The 24,873-nt window shown below is 36.3% G+C and overlaps 1 protein-coding gene across 5 annotated transcripts in view; it reads left to right on the top strand.

The window, feature by feature from the left end:
* The window catches only part of RALYL (RALY RNA binding protein like), an 822,874-nt gene that overhangs the window by 732,820 nt on the left and 65,181 nt on the right, over positions 1-24,873 (top strand). For all 5 annotated transcript variants that reach the window (XM_067711969.1, XM_067711970.1, XM_067711968.1 and 2 more), the window contains one exon: positions 21,558-21,671. In XM_067711969.1, the coding sequence (XP_067568070.1) occupies positions 21,558-21,671 (114 nt within the window). The remainder of the gene's footprint in view (positions 1-21,557; positions 21,672-24,873) is intronic.

Raw genomic sequence — 24,873 nt, 5'->3', positions numbered from 1 at the left:
TCCATACAAATTTTAGGATTGCTTGTTCTATTTGTTCTTCTACAAACAATCTAGTCTTTCTTATGTGTAATCAGTGGGAAATTTTTCCATGTATCTTTTCCTTTTGACATATTTGGACTCCAACTTCTGTCCTCTTTGTTTTTTACTGTTCTTTTTTTTTTTTTCTATTTTTCCTCTTTATTGTGAGATAGTTTCTTTCAACTTTTGCTCTCCCAACTTTGCTTTTTAGCAATTTTACTACTAACACATTTTTATTCAGAAATCAAGTTTTTAATTTCTAGAAATCCTTGTTTGAAATTGCTTCTGTTTAAGTGTTAAGGCCATGGCATTTTTATTAACATTTTCTAACATTGGTTTTACATCCTCAGTATCCACTTAGTCCAGTTATTTGCCTCATCTCCCTCCTACAATTTATTCTGTAAATCACTTTCTTTCTTGGAGAATTCCTCAACATCTGTGCACCTCAAGCTATTTTTGTCTCTCAGTAAGTGAGGGGCTATAAGCCAATGTGATTTCTTATCAAATTGACTAGTAGCTATCTTGGACCTCTCTTTTGACATGTGAGAATTTCCTTGTTCTCAGGTATAAACTGAGATAGATATCCACTCAACAGTGCATTTCCCCTCAGGGAATGCCTCTGGTGTCAACGGGACTCTCAGACTCTCCAAGGACTATACATTGCAAGGTGCTAGGTATAGTCCTTTCATCACTCTACTGAATCCCACTCCTCTTCCCCCACCCACCCAGGGCACAATAACATTCCAGCCTTCTGGCAGAGGCAAACAAACCCTATTTTGAACCCCTATATACTTGGCTTCTTTCCTTGCCACTGTATGTTCAAATACTCCAATTCCATGCCTCCACCTTCTTTCAGAGGACATGGGGTCTTAGGTATATATGAATGTTCTTCCAGTTTCCATGTCAGCCATAATTTATCTTGCTTTATAATTTAAATTAATATTGTTTTGGGGGTTGAGGCACCAAAACATAGACTGTATTCATGTTTCTATCCCTCAGAAATCCCCAGATACTGAAAAATCTAATGATGTTTTTTCTTATATTGGAATAAATCAGTAATGAAAGGATGTTTATAAAAAGCAAATTGCCAAAGTTAGCTACTTGCAGACAAAATGAAAACTACGCTTTTGTAAGGACTATCTAGTAAAATAATTATTTGAAATACATTATGGATGTATTAATTCTCAAATTATGTTAAATAAACTTATTAGCACAGAAAGGCAACAGACTGATCAATTCTGTGTATGCTTCATATAGTTCTATGTATTTAAAGGCTCAATTCACAAAAATTAACTTTAGTGTTATTTTAGTGAAATATAAATCTAAACAAGATTTGTATATAATTCACTGGCAAGCATAACCAGAATCACAATTGCACATTCTCTCTAAAAGCATATTGGCAGACAATATTATTTATACATACACACAGATAAATATGTATGTATATTTGTGTGTATATAAGTATTCATTATTTGATAGTACTTCTGTAATTAGCCTGGTATGTAAGAATAACAATAATTTTCAAATTCAAATCACACAAAAAATTTGAGTGAAGTGTGAAATACACTGTGTTAATATTGGCTTAAGTGAATGAATATTTACTGAGGTATACAGTTTGGTCTTTTATTAATAGTTGTTTCCCAGTACTTAATGACTTGGCAAGTTTAAGGGAGGAAATTAATGTTATAGCTTGGACAATTTGACTTTCTTATTTCAGAGTTCTTAATAGTACTAAATTCCACTGAGGAGAAAAACCATAAAAAGACAAAATATATTAATGCTATAATTTGCCAAAGTTGAATAATGATAAGTGTTTAAAATGGATTGCTCTTTTTAAAAAAAGTAGATTACCACTAGGTATTTCTGTCCCTTTTCAAATCAACTTGAACTAATACTATAATCAACTTGTCCTGTCCCACATCATGGAATCATAAGATAAAGATGTGATATTGCTAATAAACACTTTACAAAATAGAAAACATGAACACCTATGACCTTTAGCTGAGTTTTTAGTTGAAAAACCAGTGGCTTCTGAAAAAAATACAATATTAAATCAATTTCTTTAAATAATTAATTTAAATTCTAATGTCTATCAAGAGAAATCCTAGTAAGTTCTGATGCCTTTGGTGTCCTGTCAATGCACTTTTAGTGACAGGACAGGTGAAAGACGGATATAAAAATCCCTGAAGTGCCTAACAGGCAAATAAAGGCAGTTCAATTAAATTTAAGAAGTAGTAGTTGTGGAACTTCCCTGGCAATTCAGGGGTTTAGACTTCGCCTTCCAATGCAGGGAGTGCAGGTTTGATCCCTGGTCAGGGAGCTAAGATCCCACATGCCTCGTGGCCAAAACAAACAAACAAACAAACAAAAATCATAGAAGCAATATTGTATCAAATTCAATAAAGCCTTCAAAAGTAAAAAACAGTAGTAGTTGAGAACATATCTTAACACTAAGGAAGTGTTGCGTTGGTTTATTCACCCCAAATGCACATAATTGCTTTACAAGGTTGTGTTACTTTCTGCTATATAACAAAGTGAATCAGCTATACGTATACATATATTCCCATATACCCTCTCTCTTGCATCACCATCACACCCTCCCTATCCCACCCCTCTAGGTGGACACAAAGCACCAAGCTGATCTCCCTGTGCCATGCGGCTGCTTCTCACTAGCTATCTATGTTATATATGGTAGTGTATATATGTACATGCCACTCTCTCACTTTGTCCCAGCCTACCCTACCCCTCCCTGTGTCCTTAAGTCCATTTTCTACGTCTATATCTTTATTCCTGTCCTGCCCCTAAGTTCTTCAGAACCTTTTTTTTTTTTTTTAGATTCCATATATATGTGTTAGCATACGGTATTTGTTTTTCTCTTTCTGACTTACTTCACTCTGTATGACAGACTCTAGGTCCATCCACCTCACTTACAAATAACTCAGTTTCATTTCTTCTTATGGCACAGTAATATTCCATTGTATATATGTGCGATATCTTCCTTATCCATTCATCTGTTGATGGACACTTAGGTTGCTTCCATGTCATGGCTATTGTAAATAGTGCTGCAATAAATATTGTGTTATATGTCTCTCTTTTTTTTTTTTTTTTTTTTTTGCGGTACACGGGCCTGTCACTGTTGTGGCCTCTCCTGTTGTGGAGCACAGGCTCTGGACGTGCAGGCTCAGCAATCATGTCTCACAGGCCCAGCCGCTCCATGGCATGTGGGATCTTCCCGGACCAGGGCACAAACCCATGTCCGCTGCATTAGCAGGCGGACTCTCAACCACTGCACCACCAGGGAAGCCCAAAACGTCTCTTTTTGAATTACGGTTTTCTCAGGATATAGGCCAATAGTGGGATTGCTGGGTCATATGGTAGTTCTATTATTAGTTTTCTAAGGAAACTCCATACCGTTCTCCATAGTGGCTGTATCAATTTACATTCCCACCAACAGTGCAAGAGGGTTCCCTTTTCTCCACACCCTCTCCAGCATTTACTGTTTTTCAATTTTTTGATGATGGCCATTCTGACTGGTGTGAGGTGATACCTCATTGTAGTTTCGATTGGCATTTCTCTGAAGATTAGTGATGTTGAGCATCCTTTCATGTGTTTGTTGGCAATCTGTACACCTTCTTTGGAGAAATGTCTATTTAGGTGGTCTGCCCATTTTTGGATTGGGTTGTCTGTGTTTTTGATACTGAGCTGCAGGAGATGCTTGTGTGTTTTGGAGATTAATCCTTTGTCAGTTGCTTCATTTGCAAATATATTCTCCCATTTTTAGGGTTGTCTTTTTGTCTTGTTTATGGTTTCCTTTGCTGTGCAAAACCTTTTAAGTTTCATTAGGTCCCATTTGTTTATCATTGTTTTTATTTCCATTTCTCTAGGAGGTGGTCAAAATGGATCTTGCTGTGAATTATGTCATAGAGTATTCTGCCCCTGCTTTTCTCTATGAGTTTTATAGTGGCTGGCCTTACATTTAGGTCTTTAATCCATTTTGAGTTTATTTTTGTGTATGGTGTTAGGGAGTATTCTAATTTCATTCTTTTACATGTAGCTGTCCAGTTTTCCCAGAACCACTTATTGAAGAGGCTGTCTTTTCTCCATTGTATATTCTTGCCTCCTGTATCAAAGGTACAGTGACTGTATGTACCTGAATTTATCTCTGGGCTTTCTATCCTGTTCCATTTATCTATATTTCTGTTTTTGTGCCAGTACTATACTCTATTGATTACTGTAGCTTTGTACTATAGTCTGAAGTCAGGGAGACTGATTCTTGCAGCTCTGTTTTTCTTTCTCAAGATTGCTTTGGCTATTCGGGGTCTTTTGTGTTTCCATACAAATTGGGAATTTTTTTTGTTCTACTTCTGTAAAAAATGCCATTGGTAGTTGATAGGGATTGCATTGAATCTGTAGATTGTTTGAGGTAGTATAGTCATTTTCACAACGTTGATTCTTCCAATCCAAGAACATGGTATATCTCTCCATCTGCTGGTATCATCTTTAATTTCTTTCATCAGTGTCTTGCAGTTTTCTGCATACAGGTCTTTTTTCTCCTTAGGTAGGTTTATTCTTAGGTATTTTATTCTTTTTGTTGCAATGGTAAATGGGAGTGTTTCTTTAATTTCTCTTTCAGATTTTTCATCATTATTGTATAGGAATGCAAGAGATTTCTGTGCATTAATTTTATATTCAGCTACTTTGCCAAATTCATTGATTAGCTCTAGTAGTTTTCTGGTAGCTTCCTTAGTATTCTCTAAATATAGTATCATGTCATCTGCAAACAGTGACAGTTACTTCTTCTTTTCCAATTTTAATTCCTTTTATATTTTTTCTTCTCTGATTGCTGTGGCTAAAGCTTCCAAAAGTATGTTGAATAATAGTGTTGAGAGTGGGCAACCTTGTCTTGTTCCTGATCTTAGTGGAAATGGTTTCATTGTTTCACCATTGAGAATGATGCTGGCTGTGGGTTTGTTATATATGACCTTTATTATGTTGAGGTAAGTTCCCTCTATGCATACTTTCTGGAGGGCTTTTATCAAACATCGCTGTTGAATTTTGTCGAAAGTTTTTCTGCATCTATTGAGATGATCATATGATTTTTATCCTTCAATTTGTTAATATGGTGTATCACAATGATTGATTTGTGTATACTGAAGAATCCTTGCATTCATGGGATAAACCACACTTGATCATGGTGTATGATCCCTTTAATGTGCTATTGGTTTCTGTTTGCTAGTATTTTGCTGAGGACTTTTGCATCTATGTTCATCAGTGATATTGGCCTGTAGTTTTCTTTTCTTGTTACATATTTGTCTGGTTTTGCTATCAGGGTAATGTTGGCCTCATAGAATGAGTTTGGGAGTGTTTCTCCCTCTGCTATAATTTGGAAGATTTTGAGAAAGATAGGTGTTTGCTCTTCTCTAAATGTTTGATAGAATTTGCCTGTGAAGCCATCTGGTCCTGGGCTACTGTTTGTTGGAAGATTTTTAATCACAGTTTCAATTTCAGTGCTTGTGGTTGGTCTGTTTATATTTTCTATTTCTTTCTGGTTCAGTGTAAGAAGATTGTACTTTTCTAAAAATTTGTCCATTTCTTCCAGGTTGTCCATTTTATTGGCATATAATTGGTTGTAGTAATCTCTCATGTTCCTTTGTATTTCTGTAGTGTCAGTTGTGACTTCTCCTTTTTCATTTCTAAGTCTATTGATTTGAGTCTTCTCCCTTTTTTTCTTGATGAGTCTGGCTAATGGTTTATCAATATTTTTTATCTTCTCAAAGAACCAGCTTTTAATTTTATTGATCTTTGCTATCGTTTCCTTCATTTCCTTTCCGTTTATTTCTGATATGATCTTTTTGACTTCTTTCCTTCTGCTATCTTCAGGTTTTTTTGTTTCTCTTTCTCTAATTTCATGAGGTGTAATGTTAGGTTGTTTATTTGAGATTTTTCTTGTTAATTGAAGTAGGATTTTATTGCTATAAACTTCCCTCTTAGAAATGTTTTTGCTACATCCCAGAGGTTTTCGGTCATCATGTTTCATTGTCATTTGTTTCTAGGTATTTTTAATTTCCTCTTTGATTTCTTCTGTGATGTCTTGGTTAATTAGTAATGTATTGTTTAGCCTCCATGTGTCTGTATTTCTTACAGATTTTTTTCCTGTATTTGATATCTAGTCTCATACCATTTTGGTTGGAAAAGATACTTGATATGATTTCAATAATCTTAACATTACCAAGGCTTGACTTGTGACCCAAGATATGCTCTATCCTGGAGAATGCTCCATGAGCTGTTGAGAAGAAAGTGTTTTCTGTTGTTTTTGGATGGAATGTCCTATAAATATGAATTAAGTCCATCTTTTTTAATGTGTCATTTAAAGCTTGTGTTTCCTTATGTATTTTCATTTTGGATCTGTCCATTGGTGAAAGTGGGATGTAAAAATCCCGTACTATGATGTGTTACTGTCAATTTTCCCTTTTATGGCTGTTAGCATTTGCCTTATGTATTGATGTGCTCCTATGTTGGGTGCATAAATATTTACAATTGTTATATCTTCTTCTTGGATTGATTCCTTGATTATTACATAGTGTCCTTCTTTGCATCTTATAATAGTCTTTATTTTAAAGTCTTTTTTGTCTGATATGAGAATTGCTAGTTCAGCTTTCTTTTGCTTTCCATTTGCCTGGAATATTTTTTTCCATCCCCTCACTTTCAATCTGTATGTGTCCCTAGGCCTGCAGTGGGTCTCTTGTAGACAACATATATATGAGTCTTGTTTTTGTATCCATTCAATCAGTCTATGTCTTTTGGTTGAAGCATTTAATCCAGTTACATTTAAAGTAATTATCGATATGCATGTTCCTATTACCATTTTCTTAATTGTTTCAGGTTTGTTACTGTAGGTCTTTTCCTTTTCTTGTGTTTCTTGCCTAAAGAAGTTCCTTTAGCATTTGTTGTAAAGCTCGTTTGGTGGTGCTGAATTCTCTTAGCTTTTCTTGTCTGTAAAGCTTTTAATTTCTCCATCAAATCTGAATGAGATCCTTGCTGGGTAGAGTAATCTTGGTTGTAGTTTTTTCTCCTTCATCACTTTCAATATGTCCTACCACTTCCTTCTGGCTTGTAGAGTTTCTGCTGAAAGATCAGCTGTTAACCGTATGGGGATTCCCTTGTGTGTTATTTGTTGTTTTTCCCTTGCTGCTTTTAATATTTTTTTCTTTGTATTTCATTTTTGATAGTTTGATTAATATGTGTCTTGGCATGTTTCTGTTTGGATTTATCCTGTATGGGACTCTCTGTGCTTCCTGGACTTGATTAACTATTTCCTTTCCCATATTAGGGAAGTTTTCAACTACAAACCTTTCAAATATTTTCTCAGTCCCTTTCTTTTTCTCTTCTTCTTCTGGGACCCCTATAATTCTAATGTTAGTGCATTTATTGTTGTCCCAGGAGTCTCTGAGACTGTCCTCAATTCTTTTCATTCTTTTTTCTTTATTTTTCTCTGCAGTAGTTATTTCCACTCTTTTATCTTCCAGGTCACTTATCCATTCTTCTGCCTCAATTATTCTGCTATTGATTTCTTCTAGAGAATTTTTAATTTCATTTATTTTGTTGTTCATCATTGTTTGTTTGCTCTTTAGTTCTTCTAGGCCCTTGTTAAACATTTCTTTTATTTTCTCCATTCTTTTTCCAAGATTTTTAATCATCTTTATTATCATTACCTATTTTTCAGGTAGACTGCCTATTTTCTCTTCATCATTTGGTCTGCTGTGTTTTTACCTTGCCCCTTCATCTGCTGCATATTTCTCTGCCTTCTCATTTTGCTTAACTTACTGTGTTTGGGGTCTCCTTTTTGCAGCCTACAGGTTCATAGTTCTTGTTGTTTTTGGTGTCTTCCCCCAGGGGGTAATATTGATTCAGGGGCTTGTGTAGGCTTCCTGGTAGAGGGGACTGGTGCCTGTGTTCCAGTGAATTGGCCTGGTTCTTGTCTTTCTGGTTGGCAAGGCCATGTCCGGCGGTGTGTTTTGGGGTGTGTGTGAATGTAGTGTGATTTTAGACAGCCTCTCTGCTAATGGGTGGGGATTTGTTCCAATCTTGCTAGTTGTTTGGCATAGGCAGTCCAGCACTGTAGCTTTCTGGCCATTGAGTGGATCTGGGTCTTAGCATTGAGATGGACATTTCTGGGAGAACTCTTGCCAATTGGTATTATATGGGGCTGTGAGGTCTCTCGTGGTCCAATGTCCTGAATTCGACTACCCCACCTCAGAGGCTTAGCCCTGACACCAGGCCAGATCACAAAGACCCTGTTAGCCATCTGGCTCAGAAGAAGAGGGAGAAAAAAAAAAGAAAGAATAAATAAATAAATAAATTTTAAAAATAAAATAATTAAAATAAAAATATTATTTAAATTAAAAAAATTTATAATGTAATAAAAAAATAAAAGAGAGCAACCAAACCAATAAACAAATCCACCAATGATATCAAGCACTAAAACTATACTAACATAAACATAAAAATCTGACACGTCAGTCACATACAAAAAACCCCAAGTCTACACTTGCTCCCAAAGTCCACCACCTCAATTTTGGGATGATTCGTTGTCTATTCAAGTATTCCACAGATGCAGCGTACATCAAGTTGATTGTGGGGATTTAACCAACTGCTCCTGAGGCTGCTCAGAGAAATTTCCCGTTTTCTTCTTTGTTCACACAGCTCCTGGGGTTCAGCTTTGGTTTTGACCCCACCTCTGCATGTAGGTCGCCTGAGGGCGTCTGTTCCCCACCCAGAGAGGATGGGGTTAAAATAGGGGCTGATTTGGGGGCTCGGGCTCACTCACGCTGGGGCGAGGGAGGGGTACAGAATGCAGGGCCAGCCTGCAGCGGCAGAGGCCAACATGATGTTGCAACAGCCTGAGGCACGTCCTATGTTCTCCTGGGAAAGTTGTCCCTGGATCACGGGACCCTGGCAGTGGCGTGCTGCTCAGGCTGCCGGTTGTGGGGAGGTGTGGATAGTGACCTGTGCTTGCACACAGGATTCTTGGTGGCTGCAGCAACAGCGTTAGCGTTTCATTTCCGTCTCTGGTGTCCGTGGTGATAACCACGGCTCGTGCCTGTATCTGAAGCTCGTTTAGGCAGTGCTCTGAATCTCCTCTCCTCGCTCACCCCAAAACAATGGTCTCTTGCCTCTTAAGCAGTTCCAGACGTTTTCCTGGACTCCCTTCCGTTTAGCTGTGGTGCTAACCCCTTCAGGCTGTTTTCACGCAGCCAACCCTAGTTCTCTCCCTGGGATATGACCTCCGAAGCCCCGAACCTCAGCTCCCAGCCGCCACCTGCCACGGCAGGTGAGCAGACAAGCCTCGCAGGCTGGTGAGTGCTGGTCGGCACAGATCCTCTGTATGGGAATATCTCTGCTTTGCTCTCTGCACCCCTGTTCTTGTGCTCTCCTCCATGGCTCTGAATCTTCCCCACCGCCACCTCCAGTCTCCGCCAGTGAAGGGGCTTCCTAGTGTGTGGAAACTTTTCCTTCTTCACAGCTCCCTCCCAGAAGAGCAGGTCCCATCCTTATTCTTTTGTCTCTCTTTTTTTTTTTTCTTTTGCTCTACCCAGGTATGTGGGGAGTTACTTGCCTTTTGGGAAGTCTGAGGTCTTCTGCCAGCGTTCAGTAGTTGTTCTGTAGGAGTTGTTCCACATGTAGATGTATTTCTGATGTATTTGTGTGGAGAAAGTTGATCTCCATGTCTTACTACTCCACAATATTGAAGCACCCCTCCCCATGATTTTAATATAGAGGTGAAGCATCAATCAGAGAAACAATGTTAATATCCAGCCAAGTATTAACAATGTTAGTATTAACAATGTTAATATCCAACATCCCATTTCATCTGTTATTTTGGCCTAATTACATATTCTGCTTTTAGGTTTCTGGACAGAGGGTTTAGAGAGGGCTCAATAGAGAATACTGAATTGAGTTTAGAAGGATATGTGGATTTGAAAAGAGAATAAGAGAGTCTCCTACTTTTCTGGTTGGAATCTCCTACTTTTCTGGGTGAAAGTAGAATAAGAGAGTCTCCTACTTTTCTGGGTGGAGAAGAGCAGAGGCTTTGCTTTCAGATTGCCTGGTATGGAATTTGTGTTCCACAACATACAGGCACTGTGGTCTTGAGGAAATCCTGTAATCCTTATATGCCTCTATTTTCTATCTGTAAAATGGAAATAATAATACTGTATATCCAATAGTTTGTCATGGGAATTAAATTACTTATGCATAGCTTAGGCAAGTCTTGTCAAATAGTCAATGTCAGTGAAGTTTATTATTACTATTAGTTGTAGGAGTGGTACAGCAGAGAATAGCAGTTAAGAGTATGGGATATGAAACTTCTATAACTGGAATCCAGTAGTGGCTCTGCCATTTATTAGCTGTGTATTTTGGGACAAGATACATTGTTTGTTGTGCCTTAGTTTCCTCATCTATAAAATGGGAATGATAATTTTACCACCTTCTCCATAAAGTTTTTGTGAGGATTAAATGAGTTAATACATGTAAAGCTCTTAGAACAGTGTCTCCTGTTATTAAAGTCTTAATAATAATACATAATAATAACTGTTATTATTTTTATCTGAAGCAAAGATTTATCACTAATAATGTCAGTTAAGAAACTGAGAATATTATGATTAAGCAAAATGAAAGACAAAGATGGATAAAAGGACAGTGAAAAGTTGTGGAGAATATTGAAGGGTTGGAATTTCATCCAGGGCTGAGGGAAAAGACTCTCAGCAAAGTGCTACCTGATCAAAATGATAGTTTAAGAAATTTATATGGTGGTTGTATTCATGTGCTAAGTTTGCCATAACAAAGTACCACAATCTAGATGGCTTAAAGAACAGAAATCTATTTCCTCACGGTTCTAGAAGTTAGAAGTTGGATATCAAGGTATGGGTCATATTGCTTCCTTCAGAGGGCCTTGAGGGAAGGGTCTGTGTCAGCCCCCTCTCCTTGGCTTGTAAATGGTCATCTTCTCCCTGAGTCTTCACATCATCTGCCCTCTGTGTTTATGTTTCCAAATTTCCTCTTCTTATAAGGACACTAGTCCTATTGGATTAGGGCTTACTGGATCTACTGACCTCCTTTTAACTTGATTACCTCTTTAACTGCCCTGTGTCTAAATACAGTGACAGTTCGGAAGCTGGTGGGGCTAGAACCTTCATATATAAAATTTGAGGGAGGTACAGAATTCAGCCCATAACAAAAAGTTATGTGCATATAAAGCCTAAACAAAATGTGGAGATCCTGGCATATCCTTCAGCTCTGTTATTTTAATAGCCAAGTTCTTGGATATTTTTTCAGTTAAGTAATTAGCTGAGAATGAAATTAAGGCCCATTTAGCTCATCCTGGTAAACACACTGAATTTCTCAGACACACGTGACTTCAGTGTCTGGATGTTGATGAGTACTTTGTATAAAGAGAGTAATAAGTCCCTGCTAAGATCACAACCTAATATTTAGATACACAGCAGCCCAACCAAAACAATTACAATGTGTTTATAACAAATAAATACATTTGTGAGCATCTGTGCTTGGCTTGTTCACTAGGGTTTAATGCGGCTCATTAACATAACCAGATTTAAAAATACAGACAGAAAAGAAGGCAAATAAAAGGTTCAGCAGAATCTTTATATCAACATAGCTTTTGAACATTTGAGATGGTTTTCTCAGTTTTACTGTAGAGCTTATGCTTTTCTTTGTACTCCACTAACAGTTCCAGGAAAGTGCTAATCATTCCACTGTGAGATTATAAAAGTTTGTGAACATTAGGTCCAATCAATAAACCTTAACACTTCTTACTTCTTCTGCTTCTTCCTCTTCTGCTCTTTTCCTAGGTCTGGTCCTAATAAGCAGTCCTTGACTACTCTAATAGTCTCTTAAAACTAGTTTTCTTGACTCTGTGCTCTCCTTAATCTCGTTAATTACATGCCCAACTACAGGATTATTCTAAACCAAATGCTTTGTCAATTCCTCACTCAGGATTCCAAATTACTACCATTTACTAAGTAAGAATCCAAACTCTTCAGTGTAGTCATCCAGGTATATCTGATCTGGTACTTCCATTCCCAGTTTTCCCCTTACTCTTCTCCTAGCTTAATGGAAGATTTATTTAAATGTTTCAAAACTCACGTTCAGGTACTTCCATCTGAAAGCCCTTTCCTTTATCTCAAGAAATGTGTTATCAACTCATTATCTTCTTACATACAAATAAGTGTTATTAATGATTTTACCTGTCTTACAAGGTCTGGCTCAAGTTAATGTCATTCTTATGAAACAAGTTTGAATCCTTCTGTGCTACAAAGGTATCGTCTGTCCTCTAAAGCCAAACCACTTGTTCATCTTCTTATTAGGAGACTTAAGCCCTTCTACTTAATTTTATAGCTATTTTTATGGACATCTAATCTTTCCATTTTAGATTACAAATGTATCCTTCAAGTCACTTTTGCACTGCACAACATATATTCTTAATTACTTATGGAATGTGTGTCACCAATATTATTTTGGCTTTTTGCATTTTCCTTTTGGTTTTTTGTATATTTCACAGTTGACTATGAACTACTTCTTTAGAAATGCTACTTAGTTATAGAATATCTTGAGTTACTGAAACAAGGGGACAAATTCTGACCTACACTCCAGGGTCTAAAAGAGGCCAGGATGTTGATGCACGTTTCCAAGCTCTTTAAGATTTGCTTCTTCCTTTACTTAGAAGATCTTGTTTCCTTGCTGAAATCCAAAGTATCTTTCCAGTCTTAGCTCAAGTCTCCATTTTTTCATGAATATTTTTATGATCAGTGATCTAACCATATGGAAATTAATTTTGCTTCTGTTTTTACTCACATAGTTAACATAATTTCAATTACCACCAAACTGATGTTCCATAGATGAAATAGATGTGACCCCTAAGAAACAAATATTCCATAGACAAAATAGACAGGATCTTTCATTTTCAAGATCTTACAGTCTGGTAGGGAAGACCAAAAAGTAACTTCAACATCAAGCAATAGGCACATTTATTCCTCCATGATTTTACATATTTTATGTTCTTATGTATTATAATAAGTTGTTTACCTATTTTTTTTTGGCTCCACTAATTGTAAACTCCATGAGAACAAGGAGGCAGGCTTGGGGCAAAAAAAATCAATCAAACAAGCAAGGATAAAACACAGCTTTGGAATCAGGCAGCCCACTCTAAACTTGATTCTGTTGCCTCTTTGCTAGGCTACCTTAAACACATTACTTAACTTCTCTAACATTCACTTTTCTAATCCATAGAACAACTTTAATAATATATGCTTTGTATGTTTATCTAAGTGGTATGGTATATGTGCAGCTACTAGTGAAATGTTAGATGCATGGATGCATACAGTAGGTATTTAATGAATAGTTATTGAATAAAATAATACATTCATTCCCCATTTCATTTTCACTTTCTAAAAATATACATAAATAATTGGTATAAGTGTACATAGGCCAGGTACTATGAATGCATACACATGCACGTATATGTAATTGCTTTTTCTAGAAAATTCCATCCATAGGGGTGGTAACTGTCGAATTATATTTACATATATAAATTGAGAATTACTTCAATTGCTTCACTTTTTTAGCAAAATTCTTTAAAGTCTGACTTTTGTTTTTTTAATTAATTGATATTGGAGTATAGTTGCTTTACAATGTTGTGTTAGTTTCTACTGTACAGCAAAATGAATCAGCTATACATATATCCCCTTTTTTTTTTTTTTTTTTTTTTTGCTGTACACGGGCCTCTCACTGTTGTGGCCTCTCCCGTTGCAGAGCACAGGCTCAGCAACCATAGCTCACGGGCCCAGCTGCTCCGTGGCATGTGGGATCTTCCCGGACCGGGGCACGAACCCGTGTCCCCTGCATCGGTAGGCGGACTCTCAACCACTGTGCCACCAGGGAAGCCCCTATCACCTCTTTTTTGGATTTCCTTTCCATTTAGGTCACCATAGTGCATTAAGTAGAGCTCCCTGTGTTATACAATGTGTTCTCATTAGTTGTCGATTTTATACATAGTGTCAATAGTGTGTATGTGTCAATCCCAATCTCCTAGTTCCTCCCACCCCACTCCAAAGTCTGACTTCTGAAAAATATTTACTAGGCTGGCAAATTAGCTTCTTCTGCATATTAGTTTATAGTCGGAAGACCTAAGCTCGAACCTGAACTCCACCTGTTCTGATTACTACATTACACAAAATCATAAATTTTAGGGCTTTGAGAATGTCATGTAAATTGTCAGATTCTCAGCTTTCTTATTGATGAAATAGTGTATATAAAAGTGATTGATAAATTTAAGTTCTATGCAAATTATATTTTTGATATTTATATAATTTATCAAAGGCTGGGGGGAAATTAAAAGAGTAATATAAATTAACGTGAATTATTGTTAAAGGTCACATGATTACAAACATTTTTAAATTTTCTTAATAGTTCGTAAGAAACACAATGTTGGTGAGGGAGGGTATATATAATTATTTAGACCAGGGCTTCCAAGGCTTCGTATTTGTTTGATCAGATAATTCTTTGGTGTGGTGTTGGGGGCTAACCTGTACACTGTAGGACATTTAGCAGACCAGATGCCCACTAGATGCCAGTAGCACCACCCTTTCCAAGTTGTGGCAATCAAAAATGTATCCAGACAGTGTAAAATGTCCCCTGCAGGGCAATATTACCCTTTGTTAAGAACCACTGATCTAGACAGTTAGCTTAAGAGTCTTCATTTGCCCCTGGATAGACTTACCCCACAGGTGATTAAAATAAATTTAAATACTTTTCACCACATAAATCAGAGAAGCACACATTTTTTGATATAGGCAAATGGTGTCATTCTGTGTGCCTAATTTCCTTTTTGGATTATATCTCATGTGACAGCAAAAGGCACAGATATCATTTTGTTGACTGTTATCAAAACACAGTAATATTTATCACCAAATCAATGAACTGTTTAGACAGAGCAAGTCTGAAATGATTTAAGGTGGCTTCTTTATTTTTTTTCTAACTAAAAACTACAACGATAGTTTAAGAAAAATATTTGATTATCTGTATGATATAACCTGGCTCCTAGCTTCTCTAGAGTCTAAAAACAAGCTAAAGGAGTCTATCCTAGGAACTCTGTTAGTTGTTTTTCAATTTATCATTTTGCTGATCTTGAAGAATAATTCTAAATTCAAGTCTGGTAATCACCGATACAAAACTAAACTATTGTACTCAACCGGACAACCAAAGATTTTTATGACAGTATGTTTTCTTTTGTTTATAATTTTTTGCAATTTTCTTTTTGTTGAACTTATCTAGAGGAAAGAGTAAAAGACATTTTCTTTTGAAGGTAATATTACTGATGTCTTCTAAAACACCAATATGTGTGTATACTCAACTACGAGGGCAAACTCTTCCTCTATATTAACTTGAAATACCAGCTCTCTAACTGGTTACTGACAAATTTATTTTTGTACCTTTGATCACTCCCATAAACTCCAGGCTTATATACCCAACTGCCTACTTATCACTTGTATTTGGACACAAATAGGCATCTCACAATCAAGTCTAAACTGGCCCTCTGATCTTCCCCCTCAACCTGAACTTCTACAAGTCTTCCTTATCCCAGCAAATGGCAAGTCCACCCTTCCAGTTACTCAGACCCCAAGTTCTGGAGTTCTCTTTGACTCCCCTCTTTCACCTATACTTTACTTCTAATCATCCGCAGATTATTTCCCCTCCATCTTTAAAATATATGCAGAATTCATCTACTTCTCACAACCTGACTGCTAATATCTTGGTCTGATCCAATCTACTGCCATCTCTCGCTTGAATTATAATCCACAGGCTTCTTACTGATCTCACTGATTCCACTCTTGCCCTTCTGCAGTCTTTTCACAACACGAAGTCAGAATGATGCTCTTCAGGTAAATCAGTGACACCTACATGACTCAGAGTAAAAGCCACAGTGTTACTCTGGCCATAAAGACTCTGTACAATATTCTCCATGTGTTTTTCCCTTTCTCAAGTCCCCGCCTTACCTCCTGACTGTTCATACTCTTCTCCCACTTGCTCTTTCCACTCCAGCCACGTTGACCTCTTTGCTGTCCCTTACACACCCCAAGTACACGCTTGTCTCTGACCTTTGCATTTATCGTTCCTCTGCCTCATATTTCCCCCATCCCACCATCTGTAGACATTCCCATGACTTGCTTTCTCCCCTTACTGAAACTTTTCCCCCAACGTCACCTTATTAGTGGAGTTTTCGCTGACCAACCTGTATAAAATGACAAATGTCACTCCCTAGCAAGGCCTTCCCTAACTTCTTGTCTTCATTATTTTTTCCCCATCTGGAGGTGTATATTTCACTGTAGTTTGAATCAGTGTAGTTTGTAGTTTAAGATAATATAATTATCAAATAATACATATTGTTACACTACTATTAACTAGACTTAGCTATATCAGTGTTTTTTTCATTGTGTTAAATGTATACTTGTAAAGAAAATTGCTGCAAACCTCTTTATCTCCCTCCCATATATAGATATAGATATAGATATATAGATGTTTGTTTATTGTCTTCTTCCACACCTAGATGGGAGTTCCACAATTTCAGGGACTTTCATCTCTCTTGTTAACTAATACATCCGCAGCTCCTGGCAAGGAGCCTGACAATAATGGGTCTCCATAAATATTGTTGAGCGAATATGTTACACACTTGAGTTAAAAAATGAGAGCAGTTTAAAATAAATGAGAGTAGTTCCTGCTCTTGTCCTGGAGAGAGACATTTAAAGAAATGATCATGCAAAGAATCATCTGAAAGAAGTATGGCTGGGAGGAGGATGAGATTGTTGAAGAAAATGATCAAAAGTTGAGGATGACTTTACAATGTAGGTAGCATTTGAGCTGAATAAGTATTAAATGGCATTTACTAGGTGAGGAAGATGAGAGTGTAAGACAGGCCAATGAAAACAACAGAAACAAAGGTATGGATGTCTGAAAACACAAGACGTATTCAAGGGACACTGAACAGGTGTGACTACGTAGAGACTAAGATAATTAGAAAAGCAAGAAGAAGATGAGGCAAGAGATGGTAACTTGGAGCTGGCTTGGAAATAAAATAATTTTCTCAAATTCTAAAATTCATAATTTTTAGATTGCAGGATTCATAATCTTCAGTAATTAGATCTCATTTTCCCAAGCCTCTAGCTTGTCTATATTAGGGGAAAATTGTATAGCAGCAAGTTGATTTAAAGTATTCGTTATTATTCTTAGCAAAAGAAATACTCCTGACTCGCACTAATACTCTATATAAATATAAATAATGGTGTTATATCCTCTGCCAATGTATCTTAAAAAATGAGGATTATGGATTTAGAGTACTAGGTGGAATTGAGAAAAGAGTTGTTACCACAGGCATGGGTTACTTTAGTATTCTTTCCTCATAGTGCTTCTGGAGAAAAGGCGTATTTCCATGCTAATTTTCTTTTTGCACTTCCTCTTTGCTTATCTATCTCCCCAATATACAGGCAACTCAAAAGTAGTACCCAGCACATACACAAAGCTTTTAATAAAATTTGTTGGTCTGTTTGAAGTTGGCATGCAGTGTAACCATATCTGCATACACATACCTACAAATTTTCTGGTATTTGGTAATTCTTACTGTGTTTAATACACTGAACTAAGTTCTGTTAAGAATGCAAGTTCTATTAATGAAGGAAGGAAGGAGAGGGAGGGAAAGAGGGAGGGAGGGAGAGAAAGTGGAAAGAAGTAATTGGATGCCCTCTCTTCATTCAAAAAATTTGGTTGTAGAGAGCCTATGATGGGGTAAATCCATTAATGTGTCTTGCTTCATACAACTATCCAATATTCCTTCTTTTTAAAAAGTTGTATCATCAGAAATCTGAATAATTTACCCAGGAATCTGAATAATTTTTTGTGGATCTGGTATATGATGAGAAGACAAAAAGTTTCCATTAGGTACCAATTTGATATAGGATATCTTCTTAAACCTGTTAATATCATTTTTTTTTAATTAAGGAGGACAGACTTCAGAGCCTAGGACTTCATGGTAAGCATCAGGAACCTCATCGGTCAATAAGAGGAGAAGGAGCTTATTAAAACACAGAAAAGCGTGACTCCTAAAATTCTTCAATGCCTAATTAGGTCTTCACTCTCAAGAAGTTTGCAAGTTAATTTGAAAAGTAGATATATAAAGGAAAAATCAACTAGCAATATGTGTCTAGCAGTAAATGTGAGATGCTGTTAAATAGATTACAGGTAAGAGATACACCCTTCAGTGGGTTAAATGAAGGAGAATTAATAGGGGAGGCAAGACTAAAACTAAGCTCCAAAAGGCAGGTAGACATATTTAGGGAGAGAAAGTCTTTGCTGGAATAGGCATGTAAATAATAATAATAATAGCTTCTGCTTTTACCATGTATTTTACCTGGTGATATTCTGATCATGGTGCTAAAGTGCTTTATGTTCATTATCTCATTAAATTCTTATAACAAGCCTTTAGGGTAAAGGATGGAAGTTAAAGATAAGGAACCTAAATCTTAGTGATTACAAGTGGCTCTCCAATGGACATAGATGCAAACTAGAGTCTATCTGGTTCCATATACTATTAGATTAAGCATTAAGCTGTTCTGTTCAAGTGAAGAGTTTGCTTTAATAAGAAATGGAATATACACCTGGAAATATACTTTGGAGCAGACCCTAAATACCAGTTTAAAGAGTTGGTGCATGTGTGCTTTTGGTCTTTTTCCTATAGAAATGGGGACATTCTGGAAGTTTTCAGTAGGGAGGACTTATGACTTTTATATATATTACTCTGAGTTCACTATGTAAGAGGCTGGGTGAACTAAAAGCAGAAGCCCAATTGAGAGTGCAGTGGAAATGGATAGGAAAAGAAAGATGTGAAAAGAAAGATGTAAAAAGAAAATGGACAGGGATGTTTTATACCTAAGACTCTCCTTAACTCTGAACTGACTTTAATTTTCAAAAAAAAATATCAGAAATCCAAGTTGCAAAGATTTTTAAAATTCTAGGTTTGGAAATCTATAGTTATAAAATATACATCTATTTTGATAGAGTAAGTAAAAACAGACAGGAGCTTAATCCATGGTGCAGTGGAAAATTTGTTAACAGGAGCCCCCCAAAAGTAGAAAAAGTCAGAAAAGATTGGAAAGAGAAGTATATCAGACACAGAGGTGGCTCATACCAGCAATATCATCTGGAAACCAGACACAACAGCACAACACCATATTCCATCTATAGAAAATGAATACAACTGAAGGAGGGAGCAACAGGGCTACAACCAACTAGGCCAGGTGAGCGGGCAGTCTTCTCCCAAGCAGAGCACTGAATGCAGTAAGGAAACAACTTTCACAATTGCTCAAGAAGCAAGACTATTCCTAAGCCTTGTTTTCCAGGACCATGATGATCATTTGCTGCTAGCCATTCCAAGATTGGAGCTGGGCAGTTTGCACAGGGCTGGAGACTGATTCAACATTCCCTGGGAGGGACCAGGAAAGAGCAGATAGGATGTCTGGATTACATCCTTAGCTGTATCTAAGCTTGAATCCCATTAACTAAGTAGCCCCAAATTTTATAATGATATCGCTCTGAACTTAAAAGACATTTCACAGTGTCTACATTTCTACATAAGTCTCAATATAGTTTCTACTAAATAGGGTATTAGTGATTTGTTTAGTTATGTTTTTTTAAGGAGATAGTCAACCTCATTTCTGGGCTGAGGAGTGACTTCACTTACTAAAAAATATATCCCATTTGTTTCCAGCCACAGTCCCATTTCTCCTGCACTGAAATCTAATGTTTTAAGGTAAAATATTTTCTATTAAATTTGATAGGTTTAAGTAAAACTACATGACATGCTTCCATCAAAGGAAATGAAAATCATTCTTCAAAGCTGAATCAATTTACAATTGTGACAGATGATGTTTCGAATATAGCTGTGATTCAACAATGGCACTTTGATCTCTTAGAAATAATTGCCATAGGAGCAATTTTCTATTTTAAACCATGTTCCACTTTCAGTCTGTTTCTTCATAATAGGAACTCTCTACAGGATCGCTTATTCTTGTAGTTTTTATTTTGCTAACTACTTTGTAACATAAATAAAAATCTGCTTGTTATGAAAAATTTCTGGTTTTATAATAGAAAATGTTTTTTCATGTTTATATTGGAAAAAATCTATTCTTCCTTTGAGCAATTAGTGTATATTGATACATAATTTATCATATAGATTATATCATATGTCTTAGTTGACAACTACCTCTATTTCAAGCAAACATATATTGCCTTTAGTTTTTAACTACTTAGAAAAAAACTCTGAAGACTAAAGAATCAATCAAACTAAACACTCAATTTCTTCAGGAATATCCAAGCCAAGTTTATTATAAACTTGAAAGGAAAAGTGACAGAAAAGAATAATAGACTGAAATCAGGATCTTTACCCCAGATATTGAAGCATAGCTCTCTGCTGAGACATGGATACCCAAAAACTCACCTAATGAATGCTCATAGACAGGTTTAGCTCTTCTAGATTTATAGCTTTAAAAATCTTTGATCTCATTATTGAGGGCTCATGACAAAGTTTCCAGTGATTCTCAAAGAAATGAGAAAATAAGAACAGTGCAGTGAATTTTTCATAAACATCAACATACTTCATTGAAAGGATTGTCCTTAAAATAGGAAACTGACCTTATCTTATCATTGATAGTAGGATGTTTGTTGTGTTTAACATCCTTATTTGCCAAATTAAAAGTAGTCAACCTTGTGTTAGTTCCATTTTTAGATAGTCCCATTAAACACTCAAAACCTGGAAAAGGAGCCACGACTGTAGAAAATATCAGTGGAGACTTCAGTGAATTTCCTTTCCTTCGAAGCCCCCGGGCTTAAAAAGAGGCACACAGACAACCCATTGCTGCAGTTTTTAATAAAGAAAGTAGCGAAAGTACAGCAAGTTGGAGAGAGTTCTCTAGCATTTAAGACACTTCTTTAGAGGACAAATGTTATGTCTTGGTTTCAATCAGTCACTAAGGAACTGGATTAAAAATATCACTGAAATATACATTACAACATAGTCCTCAAAGCAGTATCATAGTTCTCAAAGCATACCTGTCATGATTTAATCATTCCTCAATCTGAATCTGTCTTACAGTACAGATTTACTCTACCATTTGCACTGAATTTAGTATCTTTAGTTAGTGTATAAAACATTTCTAGATTCCTCTATCCCATTGCATAACTTTCAGTGAAAAGATTTAGTATCAAATGTTCACATCGCTGGGAATCACTGCTTGTAATTGGCAAAGTCATCCAGTATTGCAAGATCACTGGAAGCAATGAGAAACAGATAAGATTGAAAAGTATCCTATGTAATGTGACACAGTCCTGAGAAAACATGGGGTGTCTGTGAGTTGTACTTAAGTGGGTCGTGGTGCATTTGACATTCTGTTGCATTCTTTCCCTTTTCCCCTTTCCAGTGAAATCAGATGAATTACAGACAATCAAGAAAGAATTAACCCAGATCAAAACTAAAATTGACTCCTTGTTAGGGCGCCTGGAGAAGATTGAGAAGCAGCAGAAGGCGGAGGCAGGTAAGTGAAAAAGATCTGTGGCCACAGACATGTCAGAATTAAACCATTGAAACAGTGTCAATCACGGAGACAGCACAGGCCCAGAGGGATACTGGCTGAGTTTAATAGAGTTTAGTACATTTACATGGATACAGTCTTTAAGCTTAGACTTGCAATGATGGAATCTGATTTTTAACTTTTTAGAGAAGGTGAGCCAATTTGCCTAAAATTCATATTTTTAAAAAGAAGGGAAAAAAGGAAAAGTATTTTGATGCTAATAATAAGTAACAAGTGGATCATAATTAAAAGTTTACATCTCAATATCAAGTAACCTTTAAGAAAATTAAATCAATTAATGAAATGTTCTATTGGGCTAAAATTATATTCATATTTCATTAAATTAACTGCAGCAAAATTTAACAGATTTCAAAAACCATGATTATAAAGCCTCACTCTTGCATTGCTGCAACTCTGCAAAATTCAGAACCCATTTGCAGGATCTCAGTATCAACGGTATGCCTGGCCACCCAAGGCCACATCATTTGACTTACTTCTTTAACTTAATGTACTCTCTCTTTGAATTGTCTTCCCTGACCCTCATTCCATGCTAATAAAACGCTAATACCCTTTTATATGGCAACGGACAGTTTTAAAATCATACACTATGAGTACTGGCATAAACTTAGAGATGAGCTAGTTCATAATTTGCAAATTGTATTCTGCAGGGTCTTTGATGCCTCAGAGGCTCCTTGGAGATGAGATGAGTGCTGGAAGAACACCCAGGAGGCAAATGAACTCATGCCTCCTCCAAACCCAGCCTTTGCTGCAAACAGTGTAGTTCTACCTGTATATGTTTTATATATTGAGATTCAACATAAGACTTCATTTGCTAAAAGGGCTTCACTTTTTCAAAAATAAACAATACAGTTTTGAAAACCATTGATCAAATCCGGCCTCTGCATTTTACAGAGGAGAAAATGAAGGTTCAAGGAGGTAAACTGACTTTTCCATAGCCACATAAATAGTTTGTGATAGACCTAGGTTTCAAACCCAGGTCTTGTGAGTGAAAGCACTGCCCTTTCCAATGTTATAGGAACATTGGAACAATCTCAGGTTCCACCCATGGGCTGGTCCCAGGATTTCCCTGAAGTGAGGCTACCTGGGTAACAACTAACTGATGAGAACCACTTGGGATCTAGGGCCACTGAGTTACAACAAAGAGGAACCTGCCTGTTTGTTGACTGTATCACTGGGGAGATGACTAGAGCTTACCTTCTGGTAATGAGGCATGCAGGGTTCAAGACTGAAAAGAAGCCAGCAGTGAGGTAGTGTTACAACATAATGGGTGACAGAAATATACTGTGGTTCAAATCCTCACAACTTCTTAACCTCAGTTTTCTCATTTATAAAATGAGAACAGTAATGGCTACCTGGCAACGTGAGAAATGAGAAAAGTAGTGCATGTAAGTTGTATAGTACAGTAACTAACATAGAGTAAAGGCTCAATAATTGGTGCTATTTTGTCTTGTTAGTAACATAAACATATATAGGCAAACGAATATTTCCTACTACTATCATGCAGCCTATTTCTAAAACAATAAACCATATACCTAGCACATGGTAGATTCTCATTAACTTTTGGTAAGTTAATGTGCATTAGAAGTGGTAGATAAATAATAGATAAAATAGGCTCATTTTTATTAAAAACTTCTGTTATATTTTCTATTGAGAAAAAATATGCTGCCTACACTTCTTAATAGAGAAATTTAGATTTTAGAAAGTTTTTTATATGCTGTCTATGGCAGTAATCTAAAGTGTTGCTGGAATTGAAATACCCTGTGATGTTGCCTAAATCAGTATCTCCCTTTGAGGAACTTCTGTGAAATTCATTATTATGTAAAACAACCCTTACAGCAAAGGACTTTGATAACCAATTTGCTCTTCAGTTTAAAGGATTATGGAGAACTCATTTAAATATAAATCACCTCAACGAGAAAAATGTGATCCTTATTCCATCATATTATAATTTCCAGTTTCCTGCAATGAATAATACCTTCCACATATCTTCTTAGAAGATCATCTATAAACAAGACACTAAAATTCAAAGCTTGCATTTTCTTTTCATGAAAGGCTGTCACCTTATTTCTGTACATGCTTAAACTTTCCCAGTCATGAGACAGTTATTTTTAAAATGATAGGCTTAGGCCTTTGATATTTATGTCTTTCTTACTTGAACATGTCAGGAAGAAAGTGGAATTATTTAATTTGTAATTTCAGTTTTGTAGTAATTGTCTCCTGAACAGTATTCATATTTATGGAGATAAGATGATCATTTTCTATATTTTCTTTATGAAAAGAAAGCAGGGCTGTATGGAGTCAATACTACATTATGGAAAGTGGAGAGAAATACATTAAAATTCTTTTTAATTGCTCAGTACTTCCTTATTAACTTTAAGGAGACACCCATTTTAATGTTTATTTGGTTGCAAGCCAATTATACGGTAGTTAACATTTATTCTTCACTATTGCTCTTTTATACATCTCTCATTCCCAGTTTACTCTTAGTCATTTGATGATGAAAGTTTCCAGCATAGAATAGTGGCAGGAAGGAGATGGAGGGTTACAAACAGAATAAAGCCACACAGCATGGAGCTTGTCCTGAATTCAAGTTTCATAGGATCACTTTTTTTCTTTTTCATTTGAAGTGAATTCCTAAGCTATCAGGAATAATTGTAACGAGGTATAATGACATAATTTTGGATTCTCTGTACCTTAAATTACTGTTAATAGATGTTTGCATGGCATCCTGTCTCTTCCTTTGATGTTGTAAACTTCCTCAGAACAAGGTCATGTTTTCTCTAACTTTTATGACTTTTCCAACACCATGTACTATGCACTGGACACGATTTAGCAGGTCATTTAACTCTTCTAGGTCTCAAGCCCCTCAAATATAAAGTAGAGGAAGGGACTATGGCCTCAAGCATATATTCCAGCTTTTAAATAATGATTAGTATGAATCTACCCTGCATATGTTATTTTTTCCTATTTGAATAATTCAAATAACATTACTTTGGGATATGGTGACTATAGATTATTGAAAACAATAAATAACACATATCAATTTAGCCTACAATTGTGCCTCATTCCTAGATAATTCTTTTAAAAGAGAATCGTAAATTGCCACATATGAAGACCACAATTTATATGTGGTTTACACAGTGAT

Source organism: Pseudorca crassidens, chromosome 17, assembly GCF_039906515.1.
Source record: "Pseudorca crassidens isolate mPseCra1 chromosome 17, mPseCra1.hap1, whole genome shotgun sequence".
Classification (NCBI taxonomy): domain Eukaryota; kingdom Metazoa; phylum Chordata; class Mammalia; order Artiodactyla; family Delphinidae; genus Pseudorca; species Pseudorca crassidens.
This window is presented reverse-complemented; position numbering and strand designations above follow the sequence as displayed.